General features: G+C 43.0%; 1 protein-coding gene across 4 annotated transcripts in view; it reads right to left on the bottom strand.

Annotated features, from left to right (window-relative positions):
* Positions 1 to 1382: 1382 nt before the first annotated feature.
* The window catches only part of OSTN (osteocrin), a 50803-nt gene continuing 35670 nt past the window's right edge, over positions 1383 to 16515 (bottom strand). For 3 of the 4 annotated variants that reach the window (XM_019284535.3, XM_010397185.3, XM_010397186.3), the window contains exons 2-5: positions 10960 to 11058; positions 7955 to 8172; positions 4342 to 4438; positions 1383 to 4063 (exon numbers count right to left, since the gene is read on the bottom strand). In XM_019284535.3, the coding sequence (XP_019140080.1) occupies positions 4354 to 4438; positions 7955 to 8172; positions 10960 to 11058 (402 nt within the window). In that variant the 3' untranslated portion in view covers positions 1383 to 4063; positions 4342 to 4353. Of the gene's footprint in view, positions 4064 to 4341; positions 4439 to 7954; positions 8173 to 10959; positions 11059 to 11155; positions 11246 to 16515 lie in introns of those variants that run through there. The other variant, XM_010397187.4, reaches the window with a different exon arrangement.

Raw genomic sequence — 16515 nt, 5'->3', positions numbered from 1 at the left:
TTTCTACTGCAGAATTATATCTGGCCCTGTCCAAAAGCAAAAGATCACAATCCAGCAGTGATTCCTACACATATTCCTCTCAAGTCACATTACCCACATTTATTTGCAAAAACAAAGGACCTCGTTCTTGAAAATGTAAATTCAAAATAAACCCTGATGTTAACTTTGAGGCTTCCAACAGCATAAATGAGAGCAGGATCTGGTAGCCACTGTGAATGCGTGGAATGATTTTGACTAGCATTGAACTTTCTCTCCAGCTCTGTTAAGCCATGTGTTTTAACTGTAGCTTGCATATTACATATTCTTCCAAACGTTACCTCTCCCAAAGCTGCAGTTGCCATCCTACTCATTGCCTTGGGCTCTGGCAAGAAGCACACGCTTACCACAGCAGTACCTTGCGTGTACTTCATTAACAGGAGACCTATTCATCCTGTTGCAGGCCAAAGCCAGCATCTAGGGAATAAAGCCAGCTTGCTTGATTGTATCAGTGAAGTCTAATGACATGCAAAATACAGTTTCCTGTTACTATTAGTTGTTTGTTATTTCCTTGGTGGTGATTCAGAACACATTTCCCATGTTCTGTTGCTTTTGTGTGAGTGAAAAGGTACACGGGAGCATGCTTTCACATACCCTCACATTGGCACCAAATCCAGGAAAAAATTATACCCTATGGACAAGAATAGTCTCTCTCTTTCTTTAAGAGTTTGGTGCTCCATCTGAAAGGGAGGTGTGTTCCAAGAGTTGCACTGAGTGCCTCAAGCTGGTGTTGAGCTCAGATGATTTCAGCTTGCAGGAAATCCCAGTGCAAGGAAAGGCCAGAGCAGCAGGCTCCATCTGTCACCTGTTTGCTGTAGCCCTGCCTTCCTGACCTGGTGTGACAACTCGTCAGCAAGTCAGGAAAAGGAATACAGTGTCTGCAGATATTTAACAGCTTGCTCTGACCTTAGACAGGAATTCCCTGGAGTGCCATGCATCATGTTGCTTAGCAGTGATTTTGTGCTACATCCTATCAGTGCAGTTATTTAAGTGCTTGTGGTACCCAAACTACCCCCTATTTCCTGACAGGCACTCTGTGCTGTTCTATTAGCTGCTTCTGCTGCAGAGATAAGCATGTATTAAATGCAATTTATTAACTAATTAGAAGCAGAGGTGGTGTTGTTCCCCCCAGGGTTGTCCTCTACATGTCACTGTGGGGGTCCTGTCCTCTCTCCTAAACACACAGAACAGAAATTCTTCTCCTCCACAGAGCGGCTGCTGACACCTTACCCATGCTTGGACTGTCACTCTTTCCACAGTTAATGACCCACAGGCAATAATTAAAGGGATTTCCCTGAGACACTCTAGTAGACCATGTGGATTTATTAGAAGAAAATCCTCACAGGCATCTGAATTGATTTGCAAATCCAGGCAGCACAGGGCAAGTCTAGTGAGCAACAAATGCAGCAGTACGTCCTCATTTCACATTTGCTGATCTCCATGCTGTGCACAATGGCTGGAGCCATCCAATATTGTCTACAAAAACAAATTGTGGTGTTCAGCCTTTCAGACACCATCATACTTGAAACAGCACTTGCCAATGTATAGCTTTTAAAGAGTGTTTCTTGAGCCTCAGGAAATCTCAGTGATGGATGAGGCAGAGGAATGGAAAGACTGTTGCTTTCTCCCAGGTAATCCACACAGGGAGGTTGGAGCAGGACTGAAGCGTCCAGCTCCCAGTTCTACCAACACCACCACAGACCCCTCTGTCCTGCTTTGCTTTCACATTTCCCTTCAGATGAAGGGCATTTCTGCACACAACTTTCAGCCTTTAAAACCCCTCTTTTTTTCGAAGCCCAGGCTAATACCTGCCAAATGTTAAATATTTCTATGATCCAGCTGTGCCTTTGCAAACCTGCTATGTTAGCACCAGATTCCTCTGGTCTCAATCTCCCAAAATATGTAATGCACTGACTCTGTCCATGGTTCTTTTGCCTGGCAGCTTTTTGAGTGGTCAGGTCCTTGCATAATCTGCCCATACCCCGTACATATGGCTGCCCTGCAAGCAGATTATCTGCAGCCTGTCTGGATGAGCTCAGTGCAAGAAGATAAATGTGCCCTAAACCACAGGGCAGGCTCAGGATGGATGGTGGCAGTGCACTGCAGAGGACTGCCTGGGACAGTGTTTGCAGGCTTGCTTCTAGCATGGACTGAAAATCTTGTCTTGAGTCAGTCAGTCTACCATGCACCCACTCAATCCAGTTCTCAGACCCTTCACCTGGAAGCTTAAAGGCAGAAAATTAGCAGTGGGACCAGGAGAAAAGCAGGAAGCAAAATCACAAGATCATCACATATGGACTTACAGGCCTTCCTTTTTTCTCTGACTTTCAAGAGCTTGGTCTGGAAAGCATCTGCAGTGCTTCACCTCACACACAAGCGCTGACAGCTCACCCACCAAAGGGGGAATGATCTCCTAACTCAGCTGGAGTGCTACAGCAGATGGCAAAGATAAGGACACCTCTTGATGTGAGTCACTGGTTTGTGCTGCTGTTCTCAGCAGCTTCAGCCTATATTAGAGATATCAAGAAAAGTGAAGTTTCTTGCAAATTTTCAGTGCCTGGGTCAGTCTTGGTCTCTGGGCAGGGCTGTAGGCAAGGAGGAAAATGGGAAAGGCCCCTGTTATGCCTGAGCACATGAATTAAATGTTACCTGCCCTTCTGAGCAGGAGCCTCACCTCCCACCTTGGCTGAGCCAGGGCAATTGTCCCAACGCCCCAACACTCACAAATGCTCTTAAGTCTCATTGATTTCCCAGCTACTTTTTGTTTTGTTTTGTTTTGGAGCTGGGTCTATTTTCCCCCATTTTGCTAGCTGATGGCCAGGTGTTTTGTGGCTCATACAAGATCAGGAAATTAACGCTTAATTCCCATCTCCGGCATTACTCCCTGCCTAACACAGGGTGTTTGGCAAGAATAAGTTTGGTTTTTTTTCCTTAATCCTGCATAATCCCTTTCTCAATAGATCTTCTTTTGCAATGCTAAGGATGATTTATACCCAAGAATAGCAATCAAAGGAATTTAGCTGACATGGACCAAAGTCCAAGAAGGAGAGAGTATGTGAGGTTTAGAAAACATCAGCTAGGAATCTGAGCATTGAGATGTCAGCAGACAGCTCTTCTCAGCTATATTTTATAATCTGGAAAGAAGTGAAAAGGATGAAAGAGGATTTAAGATAACCTGTTTTACTCTGAAATGAAGTGGAGAGGACATGTTCACCTTTTGCCAGAGTGAGAAATACTTGAACTTTTAGAGTTGGATTCTGACCATGCCCTGTGCACACATCAAGAGGCTAAAATAAGGCAAATGATGCAGATGGCCTTGGAAGCAGATGACTTCATATTTGGATGCTATCCTATGTTATGCATAGGGAGGAGTGAAATGTATTCATCAACTAAAAGTCTCACCACATTTCAGGATCTGCCATATGATGAAAACATGTCTAAATATGGTGCAGAGACAAGAGAGAGGCTACTCAAAACATCAGGACAAATACTAAGGGGTCTTGTCACTGTTCTTATTCAGACTAACTCCCAGGGAAGGCAGTAAACATTTCCTTCCAAACAGATCAAATGCATTCTAGCTTTGTCCCATAACTGTTATATCCTCCCTTCATCTACCAAACAGCTCCCCTCCAGAAAGAAACGTGCAAAGCAAACGGTCTGCTACTCATGGACTGCTGTTGGCATCTCTGGAAGTTTTATTTTCTATCCAAAAAATCTCAGTCCTGGCTAGGTTAATAAACTTCTATAAGTTTAACAGATAAATGCCATGCAATAAAAATATATACATATTCTCTGTTCCCTCCTATCAGTAACACTGTGCACAGCTGTGAGAGCATTCTGTCCTGATGAACTGAATATGTTATTATTTGTAAATGCAACGTTTGTAAAATGCAACTTGAAACAGATTTTGGAGGAGGTCAATTCCTTGAGTGCTGTATCATTAGGCAAAGACAAGACATGCTGTGAGGCATCTTCCATATCTCTGTCATGTTTCCAGTACAGCATCACTCATTCAGAATAGAAGCACCTGTAGGCAAAAAAAGCAGTAAATATTACATTTTCCAATGTCAGGAATGCAAGGCTTGGACAAACATACTGTAAAGTTGACTAGAGGGGATTAAATTATTAGGAATACTTGTTTGATTGTAGAGAGGTACTCAGTGGTAAATTAGGGCATTTCATGTTATAAGAAGCCACCATTCCCTAGTCACTCTTCCCAAGCCTGCTGGCATGACTGAGGACCTCCAGCAACAGAGAACGGGTGGGTTCTCCAAGCCTATCCACACCTGCAATACTCTGGCTTACCTGCAGGAACTGCTAAGCCCTGGTGTTGCCGAGGTGGCTCACTCCAATCCGGTCCAGAGGAACTCCAAACCTTCTCTTAGGCAGCTCAAGCACTTTCCTGCACCAGGAAAAAGAGTAAAGGGGGAGGAAAAACATTGGGAAAAGACATCTATGAATAATGAAAATGTTACTACATGTTTGATTCCTCCATTCATCCCACTAACACCTTATTGTTCAGATAGAATGGTGGTGCAGGAACAGCCAAAGATGTGAGTGTTTAAAAATAAGATGCTGCACTTGTCTTACAAAAGGCTGCAGTTGCAGCTGTTTTACTGACTGGCTGAGCTTGATCCACTACCCCTGTTTTTATTTGGCAGCAAACTAACTCCACAGGTTAACTGCTATTCATAAAAGAAAGGTGCTATACTGCTTTTATAAAGGGGAATTGTTTCCTGCACAGGATCACATACTGCAGGTGACCCATTGTCTGGGTCTTTGAAAGCTCCAGGGCCAGATGGGGCTAAGATAAGCAAGGAAATAGAAAGTATTGCACAGTAATAGAGGGGACAAGTCAGAGAAACCTTAGCTGGATTTTCCTATAGGTTCTCTGGTAATGTACTGTTCATCAAAATTGTATAGTAGCAGTCCTTTGATGAGATTGAAAAGGGGAAGGTTTTGGGGTTGGGTTTTTTCTTCCTCTATGCGGTAAATCTCTTGACAATTTGGTGAATAAGGGCATGAGGAACATGTGAAAGCATTTCTATGCAGAAGTGTTTTTTGCAATCCTTTTTATATAAAATAATACGTTTTCCCACCTTAATTAAGCATTTTTTAAGCTTTTTTCCCATCAGCAGAAGCTTTTTTTTTTAATTAATTGTGGAAATGGCAAGGTTTCCTGCAGCTGAGAATAACCTCAACTTCTGCCCTCAGAAATACTTACCAGTGAAATGCAAGTCCAAGAGAAGCCCTGGAAGATTAATTCTTTATCAGTCCTTGTCGAGGAACATAAATAAAAATAAATTTTGTTCTGTAAGTTGTCAGCTGCGAAATAACAAGCGGGAGAGAACGCTGTGGTGCACTCAAGTCTAACTTTGTGCCAGCACTGTTAAGCTCCCTCACCCTGGGGCTGTGCATGCCCCACCCGGAGCTGCGCAGTCCTTGGTCTCATCTGAGCATCTCCTTCCCTCACACCTCTCGGGCATGGGCTGCAGTCCAGATGCATCAACCCAGTGACCCTTTTCTAGCTGCCTTTCAGATGAGGTCAGGGAATGGGAATTCCCTGTGTCCCGTGTGAGGGGAGCACCGCATCAGCCACTCTGGAGCGGTTACAGAACACCACAAAGGAAGGGGAGCCATTTGTTTGGCCTGTCCCTTCCCCAGGCACCAACTCAGCCAGCACTGCTGCACCAAGCCCTAGGGAAGGCAAAGGCGAAGAAAGCCAGGATGCCCAGCCTGTTGCCTCAAGAGCAGCACTGTTTCCCCCCAGGTGGAGGCACAAAAGGGGGCAGGCGGGACACTTGGGCTGTCAGAGCGATCCTGAGCCTGCCTGGAGAAAAGAGGAATCGGCTCCCCGGGCTGGAGCTGGATGGCGAGGCGGGGCGGTGTTTCTGCAGCCCGGCTCCCCTCTCGCGGCCGCCCCGCACCACGGCAGCCCCGCCGCCTCCGCCCCGCGCTGTCCCCGAGCCGTCCCTTACGAGGGACAAAGTGACTTTTTCTACTTAAAACAGCCTTGTCTAAGATTCCCGGAGTTTCCTTCTCTCTGTCTGCTTGTGGATCTTTCTACCTCTCCTGCCTTCCCGCACGCTTTTCCCGTGCTTTTCAAAGTGTTACAAACCGATGTTGATGCCAGACCAGGCTCTGGGCTCTCCTGTAATCGGTGGGTGTCAGAACAAGCTGTTAAGTGGGCTCACCTTTGATTTGCTCTTTTCCAAAAGCTTCTGCTTTGTGCCAGGCACTGCACTCACTGCATTGATTCGGGGGGCTCGATCTATGTATCAGCTTTCACAAATTAATTTCCTGGTCTCTAAAGGCGGCTGGCTCAGCTCGTACAGGAATGAGCTGTTATCTCCTGGCTGAACGACTGTGGCAGGGTGCTCAGTCCTCTGTTTTACTCGTCTAAGTGCAGCAGCCTCTGCCTGTTTCTATCTAAAGGTACTTCTCTATCAAAAGCCTTATTATTCTTTCATAACATCCGTCTGATCTGCACTCCATGCTGGTGGTGGTACCAGACTATCACCACAGTAATCAAGGCAGCTCAGGTGGTTCCAAGAAATGGCTCAACCCCAAACTTAAAAGCTAAGCAGCTCCCCCAAAGTGATAATCCCAATGCAAAACTGCAAACTGTGCTGATGCTGCTGGGAAAGGGGGAATTTTGTGCAGTGTCACTCATTTTCATGAGATCATTATTCAGAGACAAGCTGTTTTTCACCACAATTTCCCTTTTTTTGTTAGTCTGCTTTTTGTTGTTTTGGGGGTTTTGTTTGTTTCTTTGTTTAGTTTTTCCCTTGTACTGCACATAGAATGAAAGATTTCCATCCAAAAAAAACCAAGAGAAAAGTTGGGAATACCATGTACCTTCGCAAAAAAGCATAGCTTCAAAAATGACCTCTCATTTCTTTGCCTGGAAAGCGAAAGCATGCTAAAAAGCAAATGAAGAGTGAGCTGATTTTGATATCTTGAAGAGGCGGACAGAACAGAATAATTCTTCTTAAAGTTTTAAGAATTTTGTATTTTATCACTTCCGGCTGCAGCCAAACAGTCCTAGAGGCAGACTGGGTGGATAAATGGAAAAACAACAAGAAAATATTGCAAAACTTGGTTTGAAAAAAGTACTTGTATTATTGAGTGGCTCTTGTGAATACTTTCCATTTCCAGATTAAGCTTTAAGCATGTTATTAAATACTTTGTGGCATTAGGGATTCCATCCAAGAGAAGACAGTTACCAGAAGAGCAGAACAAGACAGGGAAGCGCTCTCAGATACAGGGAACAGCCCCTACAGCTTTGCTCCAAACTCACCGTCTCTCCCCAGCCACATCGAGCATCATTCACTGCTTAGCCCTGTTACAAACAAGTTTATCTTCAGACATGTTCTGTGAAGGTATTGCTGTATTGATTAAACCCTGATGAATCCAAAGTTGATGGAGGTCTTGAAGCTCATTCTACTGTCTGCCTGCCCATTTTCATGATGTGTCCTTCACCTTTGTGTTCAAAATGTGCACACCACCACACCTTCTTTCCATCTCAGTCTCAGGAGCACCCAGCCCTGCCCCTTTGTTTTGAACCCCAGGCACATTTTTTGATTTAAATAAGCTCATGATCAGAAATGTAGTTTTAAACTGAATGTTAGTTCACACCAGCGGAAAGAAGTGTCCTGGAAAATCACGTAAAATGACACATATAATTCACTTGAATATTTCCTGGTAGCTGGGAAGCACTGCAGGGATAAATGAACTAGTGCATGTATTATTCCCCACAGCTGAAGGGTGACACACTCTTTGAATGGTTCCTGATCAGAGGCACCTCGCAACTGACCATCAAACCTGTTGTGGGCTAAAGCTAACCAATCAGTGTCCAGAATACCTTCCAACAGCCTTTCTCCAACTTTCTCACTGGCAGGAGCATTTAAGAGTTTACCTCTGTTTGCCTTTAGCATCCACAGAGCTTGAAGAAATTCTGTCAATTGGGGAGCCAAATCCTGGGAAACTTCTTTTCTTCTTGGTCTCAGTCACCTCATTCTCCAGAGACACCAAGCCATCAAGAAGGAACAGTCTGGCTGCCAGGTTGGTGGCTGGCTTCTCCTCACTGGCAATGGGATGTGCTCCCACGCCCAGAGCAGCAGAAGGCTCCAGAGGCTGCAAAAGAAAGCAGTAAAATTTCAGTTTGCTGGCTGCTTGAGTCCCAGAAAAAAAAAAACAACATTTCAAGCAGTGTCATAGCAGCAGTCCTGTAAATAGAAAACTACCAGGACACTGAAATTGGGACAATGTTTTAAAACAAAGTTCCATCTCTGAAATGTTCCTTCTCTGAAAAGTTCCTTCTCTCTCTTTCTACACCCACAGGATTTTGCTGTCAAAGTCTGGGATTTTTTTTTTTTTTAATAGAACTGAACTTGCTTTCATTATTATTGCAAGAAATATTGAAATTTGTTACTTCATAAAGCCTATTTCTGCAGGCCATCCCACTATCTCTATCTCAGCACTGTGATTAGTGTCACTTACAGCATGAGCTGAGTAATTTAATCCTTCTGAAAAATGCAATCACCAATGCCCAACTCCAGTATCCATCCTGATAGTTTTCAAGAAAACTGATTTTTGTTTTTTAAATGAATGCTAATAAATAATAGTGAAAACTTCTACAGAAGTTTCCATCCATATCTGACAAATTAATTAATTTTTAAGTAAAACATGTTCCAAAATAAACTTGCTTAGTACTGACATTCAAAGAAATTATGCAGTAACACTACATGGGGAGGAGGAAAGGAAAGAACAGTCTGTTGAATTGACACAACAGTTTGAACCTTAATTACAACACTAGGCTTAACACCATTTCAAAACCAAACTTTGCTGTGAAAATAGCTGAGAATATTGGGGTCTATTGAGAAAGAAATGAAACAAATCAAAGTGAAATAGTCATTTTGCATATAACAGAAAAATAGAGGGCAGCTAGTCTACAAAAGCAAGCCCAAATCATTGTCTCTTTGAATGAAATGTGCCTTCTTGCTCCACTTGATTTTCACAGAGTTAGACAGAAACTTTATGTCTTACACCGTCAAACAGGTTTTATTCTACCTTTAGAAGCACACCACTGTCTTTGTTATTCATACATGGTGGGTTTAGAACACGTGTGAAGGAAGGCATCACATGGATGATGCAATATCCTTGTCTACTCCAGTTGTGGTGGGGATGTTTCCCACTACTGATGGGTGGGATAAACAGTGATGGAGTGTATAAAACTGTGACCTTTATATGAGGAGGAGCAGAGGACCACAATGACCACACCAGTGGTGTAGCACTGTTGATACTTTTGTAAAGGATCTCACGTTATTCTCTGACTCTGTTTTTTGTGAGCCTCAAGTACACAGAACAGTCCTTTCTGTTCTCCTTCAGGGTTATAAAACTTTCATGGAGATTTGCAACCAAAGGATGCCTTCAAAAAAGACTGAACTCTTCCTTCTGGTTAATGAGGATAAATATCTACAGGAACACTTGAAACTAGAAGGGCAAAAATAGCCTCTGCTTTTGAATACCTTGCAACCCCACTACATTGTCTTCAAAAGATATAATGGAATTATAAGAAGTAAAGTGACAGCTAAAATGATAATCAGAAGTAGAAAACAGTTTTCCTCTGGTGAACCACTGAACAAAGTACAACTTCACAGATACGCAGAGATGAGAGTGGGTGTAGGTGGCATAGTGGAGGGTTTGCAAACTTAGAAACAGCAATGAAATGAATAAAAACTAGAAATTTTTTCCTCAAGAGAATGAGCTTCCCAGTCCACCCAGTGAAGTCACCAGATGGTGGATTTAAAATAAATATAAGGAGTTACTTTTTAAATACAGCACACAGATGAAGGGGAATGCGTTGCCAAAGGATGTCATGGATACTGAGTTTTTAAACTGATTCAAAGAAAAATTATGGCACATCAGCAGCTAAAACACGCCCTGGTCCAGTGCAAGTCTCTAGATCTAGAAGTCTGCAAAGATGTTCTGTTCTTACATTCTTTTCACAAAAATCTATCCCTGATAGAGGCAGGATACCTGGTCTCTGTGGCACCAGAACAGCAGCTACTGCAGCACTTTTGTATAATCAGGTCATGCTTATGTGAAGACAGAGAGCAAGGTAGAAGAATCCATCAGTATTCTTCAGTAGCCATCTAAAGTTTAAGTTGATCTTGAAACCTATGTAAAAACCCTAGGGCCAAACAGTGCTACTTTGAGTAAACTTTTAGATACCTGATTTTTTTTTTTTAAATGGCATGAAACCATTACATAAATACCTTTCCTGCCAAATCTGCCTTATGTCAAGATGACATAAAAATAGGGAATGCAGTAGAAGTATTTTCAGGTGCAACCCCTACATATCATTCTGGGTGAAACATGAGACAACTCTCCCATTTCATCTGCTGCTTTCCTTTGCAAGCTTAGGCAAGTGACTTTGCTCCTTTCCCCTCCTGGTCTAGTCTGTCTCCTTTAATTTGTAACTTCCGTGCAGGTGATCTTCTCTCAGGGATCTCCTTATGGCTTCTGAAAGCTGCAGCTTTCTCATGCTATTATTTGTCTTTAAGAAGAATTAAACCTTCCCTTCAGTGTTAGAGGAGTTTGCTTTCCCCCCTGCTATCAACTCCTTCCCCTCTTCAGGAAGTTCTCTATGCACTGGACAATGTTTTAAAACACAGGAAATCCCCTGGTGCTTCAGGAGAGGCTGTGAGAATTTGGGTGAGACCTCATTCTGTCTGTCCCCCCCAGAGCCTTGCAATTTGCATCTCTCTCTTATTAAGGCTCCTCCTTGGCCCTTAGAGAGTCAATACTGATCCTTCACCTTCCAGCACTGTTTGGATACTCCAGTGTCTTCCTCACTCTGTGGCTAAAAACACCCAAGGAAGAGCAGTTATGTGACAACCACCAGAAACCTTCACCTACCTCCGGAGCTGCCTCTGCAAGGAGCACAGAGCTGGAGTTCCACCACAGCAGGGCAATCACAAGGGCCAAATGCACCACCACGAGCTGGAACTGCAGCATCTGCAAAGGAGAACAATCTATTAATGACTCCACAGCTGCATCCCTGAGGAATCTTGCTCTATAGGTCTTAAAGTAATAAAAACCAAGGGAGACTCACCTCATGGCTGGTTACTAAGTTTTATCTGTCAGAGTCACTGCATAAAACCCAGCAACCAGATAATACCAGCTGAATGTTTTTCACCTTCGCATGCAGCATCAGCTCCCTCCTCTGCTCCTTTACAGCCCTGCCAGTATTTTGATTCCTTTCTGCACAGTGGTGCAATCCTTGCAGCAGCAGCAGTGAGGAATGCAAACTTGCCTTAAAACCAGATGAACTGGATGCTTACTTGTAAGCAGGGAGACTTTGGCTTGTAGCCACCCAGGCTGACCCTGGCCTCCTCACATGCTGGAGGTGCTTAAGGCTGTGACAGAAGTCATATGCCTCTTCAGTAGCATTTTGAAGGCAAGGCTGCATTTTGCTAGTTCTCAACATGATCCACATGTGATGCCATGAAGATTTTTTGCCTTTTCTTTTATACCCCTGTTATACCTTTTTACAACCTCTGTGTTCCTAGTGCTTTTTGCCTACATTCTTGGACTTGTTTGTCAAGCTGAGAGACTAAACATTTTAGAAGCTTCGTAGCTAGGGATCAGTGTGCCCCAGACCCCAAGGTCCTCTCCAGAACACATTCTGTAAACCAAGATAGAACCATCCAGGGGAAGGTTCCTTGGGGAGGGGGGGCTCACTTGAACCTCTCATTGGGGAATCTTTGAAAGATATGCTAATTAGTAAAATCTATAATGTTATACCCGATGTTGGGGGGGGACACACACATACTCGGCGGGGTGCATCTCAATGCATATGACCTGGACGTGCACACCTAAGGATCCTTAAAATAAATACCAAGGTAAATCCCTTTTCCCCTTCTAACCGTTTACGACTCTTGATTTTAAGACCAGGAAAAGGCATCACATGAGCCACAACTTCCAATGGGATCCTGCATTGAAATTATTCCCACACGTGGGAAAAGCTTGCATGGGGATGTGTTGCTCAGACTGGTGGTGGTCTGACCATGTGTCACAGCTGCAGAACTGCAGAAGCCTACCAAGCCTTTAAATAATGCAGGGAGTTTTGGGAGGCTCGGGATGGGGGAGGTGCTTGCTGCAGGGGTTCTCTCTGGCCATGGGTTTAGCCTACATTGTTTAAGCCCTTGTTTGGATCTAGATCTTAAAACCTGATGTGCCTCCATACCCCCAGGTGGGAATTTTTCAGATGATGTTAATAGGAGTTAGGCTGGGGCTTTCTGCCAAAGGCATCTGCTAATTTGCTGATTTCTCTGTCTCCAGGTCCTGCCCCAGAGCATAATTCAAGTCTGATTCTGCCATTCTTTGCTGACTCTCCACTTGGCAAAAGCAAAACCACAAAGAGTGTATGAATATATATATATATATATATACATACATTATTACTATTACTATTGTCTGTAAGGGATGGGCAGTTAGGAAGAAAGTTGCTGGTTACTCTGTAGGGGTGAGGCAGACTCAGTTCACTGGAATCAGAGGACAAAGTCAATGCACTAAGCCAGGTGGTACCACTGTCTCTCGGTCTGACAGCAACAGCCATTGCTTGACATAAACACAGGGGTCTGTCTGGGTGTTTTCAAAGCTGTAACCCTCTGCAATGTATATTTTTGTATGTGGGTGTGCATTGAAATTTGAAGTAGCAGTCTACTACCTTCACAGGTAACCACATCCTGATTATTTGGATACAGAGATGTAAAAATAAATGGCAAGGTTAAAAACATATGTTTATTATGGTTAAAGATCTGTGCTGGTATTCATTCAACCCAAAGACTAAAGAGCTAAAAATAGCAACTGGTACACTAGTGAAAATAAACAGTAGGGCACCTGCAACACTAAAGACATTTGATTAACTGGTCAGAACTCGATGCCAGTGAAATTAGAAGCGGAGGAAATTGTAAGGCTTGGCTCTACTTCCCAAAGAAATAAGCAGCTAGAGATTGTGTCACTGACTGAAAAGGGAGCAAAACTTAAGTCCAGCAAGACCCTGTTGTACTGATTTTCATGCAGCAGTGGGACCAAGGCTGGAGAAAGAGGCAGGGTTATTGCAGTGGAACAGTTCAGCTTTAGAAAAGCATTTGCTAAACTAATGATGCAGTGAGCACTATGTAAGTACAATTAAAATCACACTTTCTTATGCTGGTCTGGGACTTAGTTTTACTACCTTCAGCCATGTTGTAGGACCTTAGCTGTTAAAAGCAGTTATTGGTATTTCTCCTTGAGCTCATTTGCTGCAACAGGCCAAGCAGAGTCCTCTGGCCGAAAAGGGGCTTTCCCAGCCATGCACTGGCTATTGCTTCACCCCATCCATATCTTACCTTGACACATTCCAAGAGAGACTATAAGAGAGGCTGGACAGTATTTGTTACTGAAGGAGAATAAGCAAAGCTCTGACAAGCTTTTCAAGATACACTCTTATTAGATGTATTGCAATTCCATCCTGCCAGAAAATTCTTCACCACCAACTTCACGGAGCTAGGCCAAGGGATTGGTGTATAATTCCATGTCTTTAGTATCTCAGGGTCTAGTGTTATCTGACATAAAATACAGTTTACCCTTCTCTAAATTTAATTGCAAGTCTGAAATTCAGACATATTTATGTGTCTTAGTGATACTTCAGCTTGAAATGTGTCAAAACTAAAATTCCTCCTATAATTAGGTATCTTTGTTACAGGTCCAATTAAAATAAAATTAAAGATAAAAGAAAGAACAGTATTCTACCTTATCAAAGCAGGATAAACATACAAAACTTTTACTTAGGAATCTGTGCAGAGCCATTTTCCAAGAAAAGATCACAAGAAGGCAAAACGCTTTACCAAACAGCAACTGTTAAGTCTCCAACATCAAACCAAAGGACTTAAAAGATGTTTTTCTTTTAAAGAAAAAAACAAAACCCAAAATGACATCCTGAAGATAAGTGGGCTGAACAAACACCAGACAGAATGCAATTCATCACCGAGCTCCAAACCCATTGCCTGTCAAAAATGGTAACAGCCATCATTGTTCTTACCCATTTGAACTACGATATTTCACATTACTGTGGAGATTACTCTGCAAGCATAAATCACAGGGGCCTTAATTTTCTTACTGGCCTGTTAGCAAGAGAACCGAGGCAAGACATCACGCCTTGCACTGCAATCCTTCACTCCAGCTGCCAGTCTGTATTGATGGCTGTGCTCTGCTTGTTGCTGTGACACAAGCACGGGACATGCCCAAGTCACCTGCAAATGAGGACCTTGTCCTTGCAGTGAGCACCTTGTGGCTGAGCCCAGAAGCCCTTGAGGTTTTGTCCTGGATGCTCCCAAAATGACCTGATGCAGAGCCAAGGCTTGGCTGTCCCATAGGCACTGGGAAGCTCCTGGCAGTGCCCCTTTGGCCTCCAGTGCTCCTCTTTTAATGCTGGGATAGCACTGGGAAGCCTTCATCACCTGTTGGCCAGGAAGGCCTCTGGGACTGTGCAGATTCCTTACTGAGCTGTTTTATTGCTGCTCCAGCACCACAAAATAAAATATTAACTGCTGCTACCTATCTTAATTGAATTGATTAATCAAATTGAGCACTTGCATTGGCCTCGCTGTGCTTGCACTGCACACCTGACAGGAATATACCTTGGCCAAAAAAAATGATGATGGATGATTATCTTACCAAAAAAAAACCCAACTCATAAATGGCTTGTGTGAAGTTCTAAGAAAAAGTCTGCTCCTGTTGAAACACATTTGCCTTACTTTCAAAAGTTGTAAAGGGTATCTTCTGATCATATGTATCACCACAAAGCCAAAAATACTGCCCCTATCACCAGTCCTAGAGATTTTAGAACTGCTGAAGGACCCTGTGTATCTCAGGTGCAATTTTGTAGTTACATAAATGCAGAGGAAAATGGAGGAAAATCAAAACAAATCCCACCCTCAGAAAAAAAAACAGAGCTCAAAAATAGGTTAGAGTGGTGTTTTTGTTCTCACCCCTCAGATGAGATATGGAACATTTCTCACATATTGCTTTCTAAAAGATGCTGAAGCCAGACATTGAAGCATGGGACTTTTTTGACAAAATGAAATGTAAGCTGCCAGTGTCAGGCCCTTTATGTTATTAATAATGTGTTTTCTGGAGTAGGTGCAGATTTTTAAACAATGCCATATATTTTTTTATACGTGATACAGACACTGACAGCTTCTACAATATAAATTTCCCTCTATTTTCAGTTTCCTATGTAGATAGAGGCAGGTAGGTTTCATCTGGTGGAACCAGAGACAACTTAAAATTCATAAACTTATGCAAGAGGTGTATGATTGGTTATTTTGAGATAACTAGGTGTTTTTGTGTCCCAAATGAAACTTTTTGTCAGACAGTATTTCAAGGCCAAGCATGTTCCCGTTCCTGAAAATTAAATTCCTTCAAGGATTCTCAAGGCAGTCAAGATTCATCATTGATTTCCAAAGTCTTCCTTTCAATAATTGCATTCCCTGTAACATGATTTCCAATGTTTGGTCCTGACATGTTCTCATATCACCACGTCAGTCACATTTGCCTGTTTGACAGCTGTGCTTTGGCTCAGAAGATGCTTGAGCGCACAGCAGTTCCTACCACTTGTACTCAGAGAAAACAGATTCAGTCATGGTTTAGTCCCTGCAGGGCTTGGCTGGACCCTGCCCACACAGGACACAACGTCTGTGGGAGCAGCACTCGCTTCATGTGAAGAAAGGGTGGAAAGGTGACCCTCTGGTTCCCATGAGGAGTTCAAGAAGTGCATAAATGAACACAGCCCTGACAGGACACCTTTGCTGAACAGACACAAGCATGATTCAGCAACAAATTAACTGACAAAGGTGGGCAAACACTTGTGAAAAACCAGTCAGTCGTGGTTCTTATCTACACCTTTGGAAACAGGGCATGAAACCAAATGGTCATACAGGACAAATGAGGACACTTCTCTTTAGAATGGGCAGGAAGGACACAGGCTGGACATCTTGCAAAGCTGGCTACACTTTGACACTATTACGCTGTGTAATAAATCCATTTTTAGCAACAGATTTCAGAAATTAAGACCCCCAAACTCACATATATACCATAAAAGTAGGAGACCATGAAGCAGGAGACAAACAGAAGTGATGAAGCCCATCTAGAAGCTGAGGGAATATTAAAAAGAAGGATGCTATGAAGTGTAAGAAAATATCTCTTAGTGGGAAAAACCTATTTGCACCTTTCCTCAGAAGATAATTGAGTGAGCTGCAGTATTCCTGGTATATACAATGGAAAACAAAACATTATTAGACTATTCTTCTTTGTCAACAAACCCTTAATCCTACACTATTTATATATGTACTGACTAAACATGCCCACTTTTCTTAACATTTTTAACAACTTGACATTCAGCCTTCCTTCATCTTTAGCACAAGAGCC

The sequence above is a fragment of the Corvus cornix genome, chromosome 9 (assembly GCF_000738735.6).
Source record: "Corvus cornix cornix isolate S_Up_H32 chromosome 9, ASM73873v5, whole genome shotgun sequence".
Classification (NCBI taxonomy): Eukaryota; Metazoa; Chordata; class Aves; order Passeriformes; family Corvidae; genus Corvus; species Corvus cornix.
The sequence above is the reverse complement of the archived record's forward strand: the minus strand, read 5'-3'. Positions and strand labels throughout refer to the sequence as shown.